The sequence below is a fragment of the Rhinolophus hipposideros genome (genome assembly GCF_964194185.1).
Source record: "Rhinolophus hipposideros genome assembly, chromosome: 26".
Taxonomy (NCBI): Eukaryota; Metazoa; Chordata; class Mammalia; order Chiroptera; family Rhinolophidae; genus Rhinolophus; species Rhinolophus hipposideros.
The window spans coordinates 12,162,612-12,178,745 of NC_138072.1; the positions used below are offsets into that span (position 1 = coordinate 12,162,612).

The following is a 16,134-nucleotide window of genomic DNA, read 5'->3' on the forward strand; positions in this document are numbered from 1 at the left end:
ACTCAATACAGAGTATTGTGCTAGGATGAAAAAAATTCTAGAAGGTATAAAGCATAATTCTGATTTTTGAATGGCTTAAGAAAAGGTCACATCAAATATATATTAAAATTGGGAAAATAGAAAATATGTGAAATAGTTTTTGTGAAGTAGGAATAAATAGTATAGATAATTATTTAATAGGGCTGGGCAGTAATGGGGTGCTGACTTGATTGGGAAAACTGTACAAGAAGTCAAATTCATAGATCAACGGTTAATGGAAGCTTAGGGTTGGAAGATACCTTAGCAGGCAATTAGTCCAACTTCTCTCTAACTGTAGTCATTTCCTCTCCTACAACTTCGACAAGTAGTTATGAAGCCTGGGCATCAACAATTCCTAGTGTGAGCAACATGCCTTATGAGGCTACACATTGCTGTCTTAGCTAGTGCAATTCTTACATTGACTCCAAATTTTCTTCCATATGATGTCTTCTAATTTCTTTTCTACATATTAATAGTAAATAGTTGATGCTTTAATTTGTTTAAGTGTTATATCACAGAAAATTTCAAACATACGCAATCAGAGAGAATAGTAAAGTGAATCCATGGGCCCATCACCCACCTTAACAGTAATTACCTAATATCAACCAATATTTGGCATATTCAAAATCCCCTCCTTTTAAAAATTGTTCTTATTCAAATCAGGATCCTGTTGAGATCCAGATGTTATAATAGATTGATGTATATCTTAAATCAACTTTAATCAGATATAAATTACATACGATAAAATGTATCCATTTTAGGAATACAGCTCAGTGAGTTTTAAATATATAGAGTAGTCCCCTTTTATCCACAGTTTTCATTTCTAGTTTCAGTTACCTGAAGTCAACTGTGGTCCAAAAATAGTAAATGAAAAATTCCAGAAAAACAATTCATAAGTTTTAAATTGAGCATCATTCTGAGTAGCTTGATGAAATCTTACACCATCCCGCCCAGGACGTGAATCATCCCTTTGTCCAGCATATCCACATATGTAGTTTGAATAATTTCTTGTAGTCTGTGTCCTGATTTTTCAATTTCTTAGTATTGTCTTTTGAAGAGCAAATTTTTAATTTTGATGAACACCATTTTATTAATTTTTACTTTCATGGTTAGTGCCTTTTGTTTCCTGCCTAATGAATCTTAGCAGGTCCAACAATGCAAATATTTTCTCATGTTTTCTTCTAGAAGTTTTATAGTTATACGTTTCATTGTTTAGGTCTGTGTTCCATTGTGAGTTAATTTTTGTGACCAGTGTCATGTTTTATTGTTTTCCTTGTATGGATATCCAGTTTTCTCTGTAGCATTTCTTTCCCCTTCGAGTTAACCTTGGCATTTTGAGTTGACCATATATGTGTGTCTCTTTCTGGACTCTGTTCTGTTTCATTGATCTGTACTTCTAAAGATAATACCACACTTCTTTGTTGGTTAGTATAGCTTTACAGTAAGTCTTGCAATCAGGTAGTTCTTTTGCGAAATTATTTTGTATATTTCAGTACCTTTGCATTTCCATATAAATTTTAGAATCAATTCATCAATTTCCACAAAAATTCTTGCTGAGATTCTGATTGTTATGTTGAATCTATATATGTAGATCAGTTTGAAAAGAATTGACATCAACAAATATTAAGGCTTCTAATCCAAGAACTAAGTTCATCTCATTTAGATCTTCTTTAATTTCTCACAACAGTGTTTTGCAGCTTTCAATGTACAGGTTTCATGCATATTTTGTTTACGTGTGCCAGTATATTTCATGGTTTTTGGTCTTGTAAATGGTACCCCTTTTTACATTTCATTTATAATTGTTTTTGCTAATATGTAGAAATACACCCGATTTTTGTATATTGACCTTGCATCTTGCCACCTTATTAAATTTACTTATTAGCTCTAGGGCGTGGGTTGTAGATTTCATAGGATTCAGTGTAGATCATCATGTCATATATGAATAAACACATTTAAAAAAAATCAGGTTAAAGCATAATCACATCTAGTAAACTTCACCCTTTCTGTGTACAGCTCAATGAGTTTTCACATTTCTTCAAATTTTTTTGTGTCTCCCTCCTCTTGCCTCTCATTCTGAGATTCTATACATATGTTAGATCACTTTATCTCGTTGCACAAGTCACTGAGCCAGTGTTGTTGTTTTTCAGCCTTTTTATGTCTTTTTTTTTTTTTATTGGGGAAAGGGAACAGGACTTTATTGGGGAACAGTGTGTACTTCCAGGACTTTTTTCCAAGTCAAGTTGTTATCTTTTAAGTCTTAGTTGTGGAGGGTGCCGTTCAGCTTCAAGTTGTTGTCCTTTCAGTCTTAGTTGTGGAGGGCGCAGCTCAGCTCCAGGTCTAGGTGCCGTTTTCTAGTTGCAGGGGGCACAGCCCACCATCCCTTGCGGGAGTCGAACCGGCAACCTTGTGATTGAGAGGACGCACTCCAACCAACTGAGCCATCCGGGAGGCAGCTCAGCTCAAGGTGCCGGGTTCAATCTTAGTTGCAGGGGGCTCTGCCCACCATCCCTTGCGGGACTTGAGGAGTTGAACCGGCAACCCTTTGGTTGAGAGCCCACTGGCCCATGTGGGAATCGAACCAGCAGCCTTCGGAGTTAGGAGCACGGAGCTCTAACCGCCTGAGCCACTGGGCCGGCCCCTGTCTTTTTTAAATTTATTTTTTATATTAGTTTCAGGTGTACAAAACAATATAATGATTAGACATTTACACCCCTCACAAAGTGATAACCCTACCTCAAGTCTGCTACCTCTCTGACATTGTAGATAGCTGTTAAAATACCACTGACTATATTCACTACGCTGTACTTTACATCCCGTGACTATATATATATTTAATTATAGTTGACATTCAATATTATTGTACTTCAGCTTCAGGTGTACAGTGCAATGGTCAGGCATCTACACAAGCTATGAAGTGGTCCTCCCGATAAGTCCAGTACCCATCTGACACCCTACATAATCTTTACAACATTATTGATTATATTCCCCATACTGTATTGCAGCCTTTTTATGTCTTTGCTTCAGTTTAGGTAGTTCCTGTTGCTGTCTTCAAATTCATTGATCCAATCTGCTGTTAAGACCACCAAGGGAATTTTTCATTTCTGATTTTTTTATTTTTCAGCTCTAAAAGTTCCACTTGGTCCTATTTTATATATTCCATTTCTCTCCTCCGTATGGTGGTCACCGTTTCAATTTTTAAAAAATTCCCAAGTATATTTTAAAATAATTCTTTTAAAGCCCTTGTAAGCTAATTAATTCTGTTGTAATTTCTTGATCTGTTTTTATAGATTGATTTATCTTCTAGTTATGGCATTTCCCCTGCTTTTTTGCATGTCTAGTGATTTTTTTTTTTTTTTTTTTTTTTTTTTTGCTAGACACTGAATATTATGTTGTTCAGTGCCAGGATTTTTAATGGCTTCCTTTAAAAAGTTGTGAAGTTTGTTTTACCCTGTTGAGTTACATGTGGAATAGCTTGATCTTTCTAGTCTTATTTTTAAGATTTGTTAGCGAGGTGTATATGTAGTCTTTAGAGCGAGTGTAGCCCTATTACTAAGGTGTGATTCTCCTGAGGTCTACTGAATACTACACTACATTCAGTGGGTGAGTTCACTCTGAGTAGCTGGAATACAAATGTCTTCCAGGCATGTGTTAACTCAGAATTATTAGGTTCCAGCTTCCTCACAGTTGTTCTTTCTGTCTGTAGTTGTTATTTGCCCATCCTCGAGAAATTTTACCTTACCAATTGCTGCTTTCAATTCAGTCCAAGATTGAAGGAAAACCCCTGGCTGATTTCTGGAACTCTTTTTTTTCCCTGTAGCTCTCATCTTTCTGGTACTTTTTCCTACATATTTCAGGTACCTCAGTCTCCCCGAACTCTGATCCCTGCCTCCTCAGTGAAATCAGTGTGCTCGGCTTGGGTTCTCTCTCCCTTTACTGAGGTCTAGAAAGTGCCTCCAGATAGAAAGCTAGATGATCATCAGCCTCACTTCATCTGTTTCCCTTCTCTCAGGGGTCAAGTTTGTGTGCTACCTGTTGTTCTCTATATGAGAACAGTTTTCTCATATATTTTGTGCAGTTTTCTAGTTACTTTCAGTGGGAGGGGCAATTATCAGACCAGTTAACTGTCTATAGATTTCTCCTTTTGTTTGTTGTTGTTGTTAGTGCACTGTATTGACGGAAGAAAAAGGTTTGTTTGGCTTCTAGGGGGTATTATGGTCTGGATTTTGCTAATTACATCCCCCAGGTATAACTGAACGTTTCTCTGGTTCTTCATATTTCTTGGGAATTGGTAGTCAGAGTCAGATTTTATTTTGTTTGGTAAGCATACTTAATAGCATCTAACGTAGAGATGCCCCTCTTTTTTTGATATTACTCATCATTGGTGATGCTGAGTAGATCTGTTAGTATAGGCTGCAAAATGATGATAGCCTGATTATATTGTTCCTGCTTCATTTATAGGGTGGGATTCTTCTACAAAGAGAATCTTATAATCAATTATTCTTTACACTAAGGTTTGGTTTGTGCAGTTAAGGCAATATAAATCTTTGATTCTTTCTATTTAAATAATTTTCAAAATAATGAGTTGTCTTCCTGGCATTATCCAAAGATGCCTGAAGGGTGTGTGTGTGTGTGTGTGTGTGTGTGTGTGTGTGTGTGTGTGTGTTTCTTCTCTTTTCTAAGAATCCCTATGATGTCATGGATTTTAAAATATTTCATGTGTTTCAATCTATTGTAGTTATTATTCTTCTCGATGCTCAATTTCTCTCATTTTTGACTGTGGAACCCTCTTTAGCTTGGCTCTTGGGCTCTTTTGACACCATCTTGTGGTGACTGATACCTTCCTTGCTTTCTAGTGTTGACAAGATGTTCCAAGCTCATTTTGTACATTTCCAGCCCCAGATCTTAAAGGAACTATTTCTCTAAGGAATGGTTCCTTTTAATGGGAAATGATATTTAGAGACTACATTCTGGATACTGAGATTGCTTATTGCTTTTGAGTTGGCCATCATTTCTAGGCCTTTTCAGAGGACAAAGCTAGGAAGTACGTAGAGTTTTTTTTGTTTTTGTGAATATTATGATGCCATGTGGATACTCACTATAAAAATTCAGGGTGCAAGAGGGATTTTTCTGACCTTGTCTATCTTACATTTGTATTTTCTTTCTCCAATGTTGGAAATACCAGTTTTCAGTGACATCAGCATAATTATTTATTTATCTTATTTTACAATATTCACACAAGTGTTAAAAATACCAATATCAACACTACCATCAACATGTTATTGAAAATATTTTAAAGATGTTTTGCAGTTCTTTTTGTCTTTACCTTCTATCTCTCTAGGGTATGCATGAAAGAATTCCTTTCTGTTGTCCTGCCAGCAATTTGATACACAGTTTCATTTTTGCTTTCCATTTTTAGGGATTGCACTTAAAGACTTTTAAATTTTATAATTAACATAGTTACAAGATCCCAAGTCAATTTGTAAAACAAGTTCTATTTAGAGAAGTCTCCCTTTTGTCCCAGTTCTATCCAACCTATTGTTATCCTCCTCTATAGGTAATTTGTAAAATTAATTTCATTATCTATCTTATCATTTAAAAAATAAGCAAATGATATCTACATCCAACCAAGATATATTTATAGGTACCTGCTTTATCCTCCTTACTGAAACAACTAAAAACAAAAAAGCCAGACTAAGTAAATGAAACTAGTCTTTATGACCCTGGGCATCAGGTAACAAAGGGCAGTGATTCCTAGAAGTTAGGGAACAAATGCTATAAACCCTGCAATTATCCCAGCCTACTGCACTGAGAGAGTAAGTACCCAGAACCTTGAGATGAGGAGGTGGAGCTGAGAGTCCAGGGAAAGAAAGGTAGCTAGAGTTCACAGGGCAGAGAACCCAGAGGAGAGAGCTACACGGAGAGAGAACTCTGGAGATCTGTGAACGGTCCCCTTTGAGTATTCGTCAGCACCTGAGTGTGACAAAACTCCTCAAGGTCAGAGAAACCATCTAAGAGATTTCAGGCAACAGTTCCTGACACAAAGCCAAAAATAGTACCTGAAAATTCTACAGAAATTGAGTACTCCGGGTCTTACTTGAGACTAAATGCTGCTCACGTCTTGCCTAACAAATTTTAAAAGCGAAATTCAAAAGAATCAAACTATTTTCCAGTAATTTACCTGCATCCTAGAACAAAGCTCAAGAATGTCTGTTGTAGTAATCAAAGTTCTTGAGAAACAGAACCAATAGGACATATACAGGCATACCTCAGAGATATCACAGGTCTGGTTTCAGAGCATCGCAATAAAGCGAGTATCACAATAAAGTGAGTCACATGAATTTTTGGTTTCTCATTGCATATAAGTTATGTTTACACTATCCTGTAGTCTATTAAGTGTGCAACAACATTTTGTCTAAGAAAACAATATACAGACCTTAATTAAAAAATACTTTATTGTTAAAAAATGCTGTCATCTGAGCTTTCAACAAGTCATAATCATTTGTTCGTGGAGGGTATTACCTTGATTTTGATGAAAATGCAATTATCTATGAAGCGCAATAAATTGAGGTATGCCTGTATATAGGAAGAGGTTTTTTTATAAGAAATTGACATACTTACGCATGGAGGTTGAGAAGTCCCACAATCAGCTGTCTGTAATCTGGAGACCTAGGAAAGACAGTGTGTAATTCATGCAGAGTCCAAAAGCCTGATAACCAGGGAAGCCGATGATGTGGATTCTGGTCTGGGTCTGAAGGCCTGGGAACCAGGAATACCAAAAGTAGAAGACATTTAATGTCCCAGCGCAAGCAATCAGGCATGAAGGGGTGAATTCCTTCTTTTGTATTTTGTTCTGTTCAGGCCCTCAATGGTTTGGATGGTGCCCACCCACCTTGGGGAAGGCACTCTACGGAGTCTATCAGTTCAAATGCTAATCTTATCTGGAAACACTCTCTCAGACACACCCAAAAATAAGGTTTAATCTGGGCACCCCAGGACTAGTCAATTTGACACATAAAATTAACCATCACATTTGTTCATAATGTATGGCATCCAATCAAAGATTACCAGGCTTTTAGAGGCAAGAAAATATAACCCATGATGAGATGTTAGATAGGCAAGGGTATTAAAACAGGTATTACTGTATTTCAGATGTTAAGTTACATAGAGACATGAAAAATATTTTTAAAAGAGAGATTTGGGTCAGACTTCTAGCTATGAAAACTATAGTGCCAGAGATGATAAACATACTGGGATGGATTAATGCTAGCCTAGACATTGTAGATGAAAAAATTAGTGAACTTGAAGAAATAGCAATAGGAGCTACCCAAAATGAAACACAGGAAAAAAGACTCAAGAAAAATAAACTGATACCAGCCAGCTGTGAGACACTTTCAAGCAGCCTAATAAGTGTGTAACATGAGTCCCTAGAGGAGAGGATAGAAGAGGTATTCAGAAAAGTATTTGAAGAAATAATGGCTTGAAAATTTTCCAAAATTTATGAAAACTATAGACCCACAGATTGACAAAGTTCAGTGAAATCTAGGCATAAGAAACATGAAGAAAACTACACCAGGGCATATCATAATCAAATTATGCAAAGTAAATGATAAAGAACAATCTTAAAAGCAGTCAGAGAAAAAAGATGTTATAGAGAGAGAGGAATTAAGATAAGGTTGACATCAGATTTGTCAGAAACCAGACATAGGAAAATACAATAGAATATATCCATACAGATGAAATGCTACTCCGCAATAAAAAGGAATGACCTATTGATATATGCAGAAACATAGGTGAATCTCAAGTTATGCTAAGTGAGAGAAGCCAGAATACATGGTGTATTATTCCATATATTTAAAAGTTTAGGAAATTCAAACTGTTATGACAAAAACTCTGCTTGGGGGGCAGGGAGATGTGGCAAGTGGCAGGAGGTGGGATATCCTTTGATTGGATGCCTTTGATTGGATGCCAAGGGGATGAACAGACTTGGAGATGAAGGAGATGTTCATTATCTTGAATGTGATGATGGTGTCGCAGATGTATTCCTGTGTCAAAACTTAGAATGTGCACTTTAAAGATGAGTTGAGTCCATATTTTACCCCAAAGCCATTAAAATATATATATATATTCATCTCTCCTTCCTTTCTTAGATAATAGTATTTTAAACATTTTCCACCCCTCCTTTAAAACAAAAAAAAATCCTGGAAACCATACCTTCGTAGTATATAGAATTAGTTGATTTCTTTTTTTCTGGTTTCGTAGTATATACTTTAGTGTATTCAACAACGTTTCTATTGATGAACATTTTGATTTCCAGTCTTTTGTTACAATGTTGGAATGACATAGTTTTGTGCATGTATCTTTTCAACATTAGTGGTTGCATCCCCTGTATCTTTGAGATAGAGATTTAGAAGTGGGATTGTTGCTTCAATAGGTGAATACACAAGTCATGTTGGGAGATGCGGCCACATTCCCATCTACAGGGGCCGTCTCATTTCCTGTCATGGTCAGTGTTGTCCGAGGTACCCGTTTCCCTTACATTCTCTCACCAACAGGATTTGTCGTCAGATGTTTAGATCTTGCCCCTATAAGTGAGCAATAGTGTCTCAGTGCAGGTTTCATTTGTATTTCTTTTATTATGAGTGAGGCAGAGCGTGCCTCCTTGTCTGTCAGCTGTGGCTGTTTTCCTGAAGACCGTCTGTCTATTCACGTCCCAGCCCATTTTTCGATAGGTTCGCTGGCTGTTTTCTTCTCCACTTGAAACATTCGGTGTATTTCAGGAATACTAACCCTTGGTGTATACATGTTACACATCTTTTCCCTCAGGTTACCGCTGTCAGGCCTAGCTTTCTTTGCCTGTTTTTTCTTTCTCTCCGCGTGCAGGAGTCGTGCACGTTTATTTCCCAGGCATCGAGTTTACACATCTTTCCCTTTGGATTTTGAGACACCTGCCCCCTCGTCATATACGTCAAGACATCCACCCATATCTTTTCTCGTGCCTGTTTCACGTTCACATTCCGACTTCTGGGCCATTGAGAATGTATCCTGACGACCAGCGAGAAAAAGACCCTTTTACCATTTTCCACGTGGCGAGGCCAACACCACTCATTAGAAAGTCTTTTCCCCCCACTGACGTTTATCGTATCCCAGGCTGCCAATGCCACGGCGGGCGTTTCCGGATTTTCTGTTCTGTTCCACGAGACGCCTGGGTTCTTGGGCCGCTTCCATACTTTTTAAATTAGAGCCTTCGCCTCCCCTCCCACCCGCCGCCTCCATTCTTCTTCTTTTCAGGATTGCCCGGCTTGTTTCTCGCTTTATTGTTCTTCTGAACTGACTGTATATATTCAGACGGAGCGGGAGAAAATTCTCGACCTCTCCCGTCTGGGCCTTTAGGACAGGTGTCTGGTGTCTCAGCACGCAGTGACAGGGTCCAGCCCTGGGCGGGCATGAGTGGTCTGCCTCTCTCCCCGTCGCCGCCCAGACTGGCAGCTCCGGAGCCTCCTCACGAACCGCGTCTTCTCTCCCCGGTCCTGAGGCAGCTGAGCCTCTTTCCTCCCCGCCTCCCTGCACTTGGTATCTTCCGCGCAGGTCCGTTGGCTCTTCCCCCCCGCCTCGCTGGACCATTGGTTTCTTCCGCCCTTGGCCCCGCCCACTGCGGGCCCGGCCTCCGTCGGCACGTTGCGTCCGCCCGGGGGCAGGGTCTGTTGACGTGTCGCACTGGAGGCGTCGGGCGTAAAGTGCTCGCAGCAGGGAAGGCGAAGTTCACTCCCCGTATCCGCCCCTCGATCTGGGTCCTTCCCGAAGGAGGAAACGGTGACAACTGAGGGGCGCCGGGGCCGTGCCGCGGGGAAGCGTCGCCTCCGCTCAGCTGCCCCCGCACGATGGACTCAGTACCTGCCACTGTGCCTTCTGTGAGCGCCTCCCCGGGGGACCAGGAGCTTCTGGGACCCCTGTCGGTGCTCTACGCAGCCCTCCTGGCCAGGCTCCTGGAGGTGACGGACCCCAGCCCCCGGGAGGGTCCCCAGCTCGGGCTGGCGGGTGGCTGAGTTCTGAGCCGAGTGGGTGCGCCGACGGACGGGGCGAGGAAGGCCCCGGACTGGCAGGACCTCGCGGTGCCGTGGGAGGGGGCCGGTGGGCGTGCCCGGGCGGAGGTGTCGCCGCCTGCTGCTTTCTCGCGGAGCGCTTGCGAGGTCGCAGGCACTGGTGCTTGCTGGTGCGCGGGCTCGGTAACAGCCATCAGCACGTCCCCTTGGCGCTGCTGGGGCCGGGGGCCGGTCTGAGCGGCGTGTCTGGAGAGGACCGCGGGCGCCGTGTAGCGGCAGGCGGCTGTTTGGTGCTGCCTCCGAGGACGCATTTCAGGTGAAGGCTTTGCGTTCTGCGGGTGACAGTCAGCGCAGTCCACAGCAGGTGTCAGCTGTGAACTTACTCAGCGTTTGTCTCGATGGGGCCAGCTGAGAGTTATTGGTGTCTGTGTGACAAGAGTGGAGAAGCGGGCAGGTGTTTAATGCACGGTCCTCGAGGAAGCATTTAAAACGAAGGCCTCGTGTTGTGTAGACAACAGAGTCAGCGCGGTCTACGCCAGTTATCAGCCGCAGGAGCTCACTCAGCACTTGTCTACGTGAGATTAAAGACTTAAAATCTTAGAGGAAACGGCTATTATTTATTTGTGTTGTTATCATTTGGGTTTTATTTGCAGCCATAAAAGTTGATTACTTCTGAAGGGTTTCCATTTTTTTGTTTTACGTATCTTTTTTTTTTTTTTTTTTAAGTCATAATCCACAAAGAGAAAATTCTGTATGACCCAGGGGATTCTAGCCATATGTTACACAACATGATGTCACAAGAGCTCTTGCAAATTGGAAATGTATGTGCAACTTAAAGACATTTCGATTCATAATGTTTAAACACACTTAAAGCCAAACAAGAAATGTGAGGCTGCCAGTGTCCTGTCTTTATTGAAGCAGAGGAAGCTATCGAAGATTTTTGAGGGAGTAGTTAATCTGATGGAGGTTGATTTAGAATTTCTGTGGATAATTCTTTGTGACTGCTTTCTTGTAAATTAATTGATGGTTTCCCATCATTTCTAATGTCTCTGTTGCAGCTAGTTGCTAGGTTGCCCGATGATGTTCAGCCTGGGCCTGATTTTTATGGACTGCCATGGAAGCCTGTACTTATCACTACCTTCTTGGGAATTGTTTCGTTTGCCGTTTTCTTCTGGAGAACCATCCTTGTTGTGAGTAAATTAAATTAACTTGACTCATAAACACAAGAGATATTTTGTAATCCTTTTGTTTCTTTTTCAGTGACAAACATGAACACAAATTAATGCATACTAATCTAAGCACATCCTTTTATTTAGTACAAAACCATGTCTAGTAATCGATGCTAAAGAAATGACCAATTATGCGTTAAAGACCTTGTATGAGAGCATGCAATGGAACAGTATTTATTAGGGTGAAAACTTGGTACAACCCAAATGTAAGGGAAAATTATTGTACATCCATATAATGGGATATTAGGCAACTCTTCAAATTTATGTATTTCAAAGACATTGGGGCACAGAAAATGCTCACAATTTAATATTAAGTTGAAAAAAAAAAAACAGAAACCAAGACTTTAAAGTGTAGATGAACTGTGTATTATATAAACATATGTATATACACAGAAAAAAATTATGCAAGGAAATACAACAAAATGGTAAAAATACTTCTAGGAGACAAGGTAATTTCAGGGTTTTTTTTATACGTATTTCACAGATTTTCTAATTTTTATCATGTGCTATGGTGCTCGGAAAATATCTTTTGATTTGGAAATCCAGGTTATATAGTATCCAAAGACACACTATTAAAATCTTTCTTCCTCAGAGTCTTTTTCTGTGCGGAATTTGTCTTTTATGCTTATCTATGTATGTATACTCATACATATTCATGTTTATAATTATGTTACTGTTTTACAGTTACCCAACATAATTGGGGAAAAATTATTCTGTGTAAGTGAACTTTGCCGATGAAAAGCTTTCAGTTTCAGTTGCCACTTAACAGTTCAAGTGACCGAAGCATTGAATGCATATCTTTCTAAAATTGAGTATTCTTTTTCTGATTTCCTAATTTTATCAGACACATCATTGTTAATAAGCTTTCTCTCCTTGCACAAGTGATTGTAAACTCCCTTTCAAAAGGGTCTTTTGCCTGGCTTCCTCTAGCCTTATGGGGTTTTTCCTCAGCTGAAAGAGAAGGGAGAATAGAAAGGTTGAATGGAATGGGAAAAGGTGAAAATGTTTTCTATTGCCCATTCTTGTTTCTCCCATCTTAAAAACCCTGACACTTGTTTACATTTTCACAAGGTAATGCAGGCTGGATGTCCTAGCTGGTGCTTCTCAGCCTCAGCATTTGACTTTTGGAACCTTGGTCCCTAGTGTCAGTTGCCTGCTTCTTGTTTCTTCCTGCTTTTTCAGCTTACTCTCTCATTAGCAAAGCTGTGTCATTAGAGAAATAGTCTTTTTTTTTGCCATGTTGGAACTCTGAATGAATTTTACCGCAATGGCATTAGTATAAATGGTGTTAGATACTGTAATACTTTTGAGATATGTGGATGATTTGTGGACTGATCTGAGTATTTCATCACTATTTATAACATTGGAAAGGGAAATAAGTCCTGAGTTACAAAGACAGTAATTTTTAAATTAAATGCTGCTTAGATTTTATTATCCTATAATTAAGTGCTGTCTTTCGGAAATGATTTAGATGTTTGCTGTCATTTTTTTTTGGTTGCTTGTGCATTTTCCTCTAGCAGTCTCCTTCCTTTTTCAGATTTATGATCAGTTTTTAGGGGTTTAGGAAAATTAGATGATTTAGCTTACTAGATTTCTAAATTCAGCCAATAGTCAACTTTGAATAGGATTTCTAAGATGTTTTCCAATGAGAGAAAGAGGCACATCTTAGTACAAAGATTGTGCCTTTAATTTTGTTTCCTTAGAGTCTTTTTGAACAATCATTGTTTTTGGACTTCATTCTGGCTATTCATGGTTGTCAAATGAGTCCTTGGGTAAATGAAGCACTAGTATATTTAATATGAAAATATCCATTTCTATTATTAAAGTTAGGTGTTTATTTGATAAGATTGGTGTTCATTTAATAGCTATATAAATGTATCTTTTATTACAAAATGAGACATTTATCTTAGTCCTTTGATCTGTCAGAAACTATGAAGTGTCACTACCAATTACATTTGAAATCCTTTGTAACCTTTTTTTTTTTTAATCATATGGATCATTAGGCTAAACCAACTGTTATTAAATTTTCATCTAGTTACGATTTAATTGTTAACAATTGTAATATTTCTATTAATAAAATGTTTTGACATCAAATTTATCTCTCTCTTAGGTAAAGAATAGAGCGTACCAAGGTAAATATTTAGGCTTATGTTGTTATTTGTACTGTTCCTTCATTACTGGTGTTTGATAGTTTTACAAACTAGTAGATCCAGTGACATCTGATGACTGATTGACTTATTATTAACTCCTAAACATTTTACTAATCCTAATTTGCAAGCTAGGATGACAGAATAAATGGTGCTACCAATTGAGATAGGAGCTGAGGTGAAACAAACCGGGAGTAGGGAGATGACGATCAGTTTAAATTGGGGCAGATTAATTTTTGAATGTTGATGCAGTACAAATCTGTTACACATGAACAGTGTTCCAGGCTAATGGTTTCATCAGTATAGTATATACTTATTTAAGTAGATAATTTGAGTAATAAGAGATGTAAATCAATATGCTCATACTTTGTTTCTCTTTGCAAATGACTTGTATTTGAAATGATCACATTTTCTGAGAAGAAAAGTGCTTCATGAAGGGGGAAGGATATGGAGCTAAAATAGTTTACTCTATTTCCTATCTTTGAAATAAATTTAAATTGGAATCTCGTTGAAATAAGGGTTACTACATTTTTCTTAAATTTTAATAGTTTTACACTTTTACTACTCTTAACTACAGATTAGAAGTTCTATTCCCTCATAGAGCCAGATAAGATGTTTTTGCTGCTAATACATTGGGTAATTCAGTTTTACGTAGTGATCAGAATAATATTATGGATTTCCCCTCTTTTTAGTCACTGAACAGCAAATTTCTGAGAAGTTGAAGAATATCACGAAAGAAAATGCAGAACTTGTACGAAAATTGTCAGATTATGAACAGAAGGTATAATTGTTCTTTTAGTTTTTTTCTCCCCATGGTTCCAACTTTATTTCCTCCTGTCTTACAGCTTATTATGCCATGTTTAAATCACTTTTTAAAATTCCATTATTCTCTACAAACCATCCAAATCTGAAGCAATCAGCATATCTGTAAAGTACTGCTTTCTTTTGTAGGTGGTCACTACTTGGAGATCAGTTTTGATAGCAATATAACTTATATTTCTGTATTCTGAATGTTTTTATTTTACGCAGATCAAGGAATCAAAGAAACATGTTCAGGAAACCAAGAAACAAAATATGATTCTCTCTGATGAAGCAATTAAATTTAAGGTAAAAATCCCTTTTCTTTTTGCGATTAGATTCTAAAAACAAAAGAAAAATAATTAGTAATTATTAATCTTGATATCTTTTTCTGTAGGATAAAATCAAGAAACTTGAAGAAACTAATGAAAGTCTGAATGATACAGCTAAAAGTCTGCGTGTTATGTTAGACTCTGAGAGAGAACAGAATTCCCAGAATCAGGACTTGGTAAGAGTTTTGCTGCTAAGTGTTATGTAATTTGGATTGCAACTTTTTTTCTTCCTAACTATTTTGTACATTGGGTGAGTTGAGCTCTGCATTTTCCCATGCTGAAACCAGGAATCAGGTAAGTTGAACCTACTTCTGTCCATTTTTAAGGGATTTTAAATGCTAATACCACTAGTTACTGTTTTTGTGGTCCTAGGAAGTATTTTTGTCCTTAGCCCTGTGTGATTTTCATATTGCTTGACTCGATCCTCCAAAACATGCAGAGCAACTAAAATACTGTAGCCCAGTGAAACAGTTCTAGTACTTGGTTTTGTTTTGCATGGTTGTTTTTTCAAATAAACTTCTAATATTAGAACAGTTTTAGAATTTACATGAAAGTTGCAACAATAGTAGCAAGGGTTCCCGCATATTACATTAATCACCTAGCTGAGGCTTCTCCACAGAAAAGTTCCCCTTTCCCACCCTTTGCATACTATACTTTGGAAGGAAGTTACTGTGCACAGCCCACAGTTAAAGCATAAAGAGTGCTCCAATTCCTTGATGCAGCATCTTAAATTATTTGCAAGCCTTCTGTGTGTGAAACCTGCCTATTCTCCCTCAAAGTCCAACCATTTTTAGTTCAGACAAGAGAATTTTTAAAGTGACCGTGGGGATTTTCTCTATCACTAGGAAAAACCATTTATTTGAACTGGTTTACTTGAAAGTTGTTTTCATTTTCTTTTCTTTCACGTTTGTCTGGTCATCTACATTAACTCATAGCCAGGAAGGTTGTGGATGGCATGAAATATTCTCTTATTTCCTCATCTCTTCACATTCTTGACTTTTCTCCTAGGCTAAAACTGGATCACCTCTTTTTACTTGATATGTAGGGGATGGCTCTGGCATATTTTTGTTAATGTTTCCTCTTTTTAGTATATATCCCAGTGTTTGTACTGAAATCCTAATGTATTTTTTGTATTCTTTTCCCACATGGCAGATAATAGAAAACAAGAAATCTTTAGAGAAGTTAAAGGATGTTATTGCAATGAATTCCTCAGAGCTTTCGGAGGTAAAGCTGCCTACAATTGCTGCAAGATATTAATATGATGTCTTAGTTTTATTGAGGAGCATACATTTGATGTGTGCTGAAATATGCAAAAATCGAAAACTATATCATGTCCCATTGGACATGAAAGTGTAACTTTTTTCTTTGCAATTAATTCACTAATAGGAGTGTTCTGCATTAGGTTCAAATTGCCCTTAATGAAGCCAGACTTAGTGAAGAGAAGGTGAAGTCTGAATGCCATCGGGTTCAAGAAGAAAATGCTAGGCTTAAGAAGAAGAAAGAGCAGGTAAACAAAAGTTAACATCCAAGATGATGTAAACCTGACATCCAAATATCATTACCTCTTGAA

At 38.3% G+C, this 16,134-nt stretch overlaps 1 protein-coding gene across 4 annotated transcripts in view; it reads left to right on the plus strand.

Moving 5' to 3' along the window:
- The window catches only part of MIA3 (MIA SH3 domain ER export factor 3), a 43,016-nt gene that overhangs the window by 16,050 nt on the left and 10,832 nt on the right, over positions 1–16,134 (plus strand). For 2 of the 4 annotated variants that reach the window (XM_081039223.1, XM_081039222.1), the window contains exons 1-8: positions 9,714–10,007; positions 11,117–11,248; positions 13,398–13,419; positions 14,127–14,215; positions 14,464–14,541; positions 14,630–14,740; positions 15,717–15,788; positions 15,967–16,071. In XM_081039223.1, the coding sequence (XP_080895349.1) occupies positions 9,897–10,007; positions 11,117–11,248; positions 13,398–13,419; positions 14,127–14,215; positions 14,464–14,541; positions 14,630–14,740; positions 15,717–15,788; positions 15,967–16,071 (720 nt within the window). In that variant the 5' untranslated portion in view covers positions 9,714–9,896. Of the gene's footprint in view, positions 1–9,713; positions 10,008–11,116; positions 11,249–13,397; positions 13,420–14,126; positions 14,216–14,463; positions 14,542–14,629; positions 14,741–15,716; positions 15,789–15,966; positions 16,072–16,134 lie in introns of those variants that run through there. The other 2 variants (XM_081039221.1, XM_081039220.1) reach the window with 1 other exon arrangement.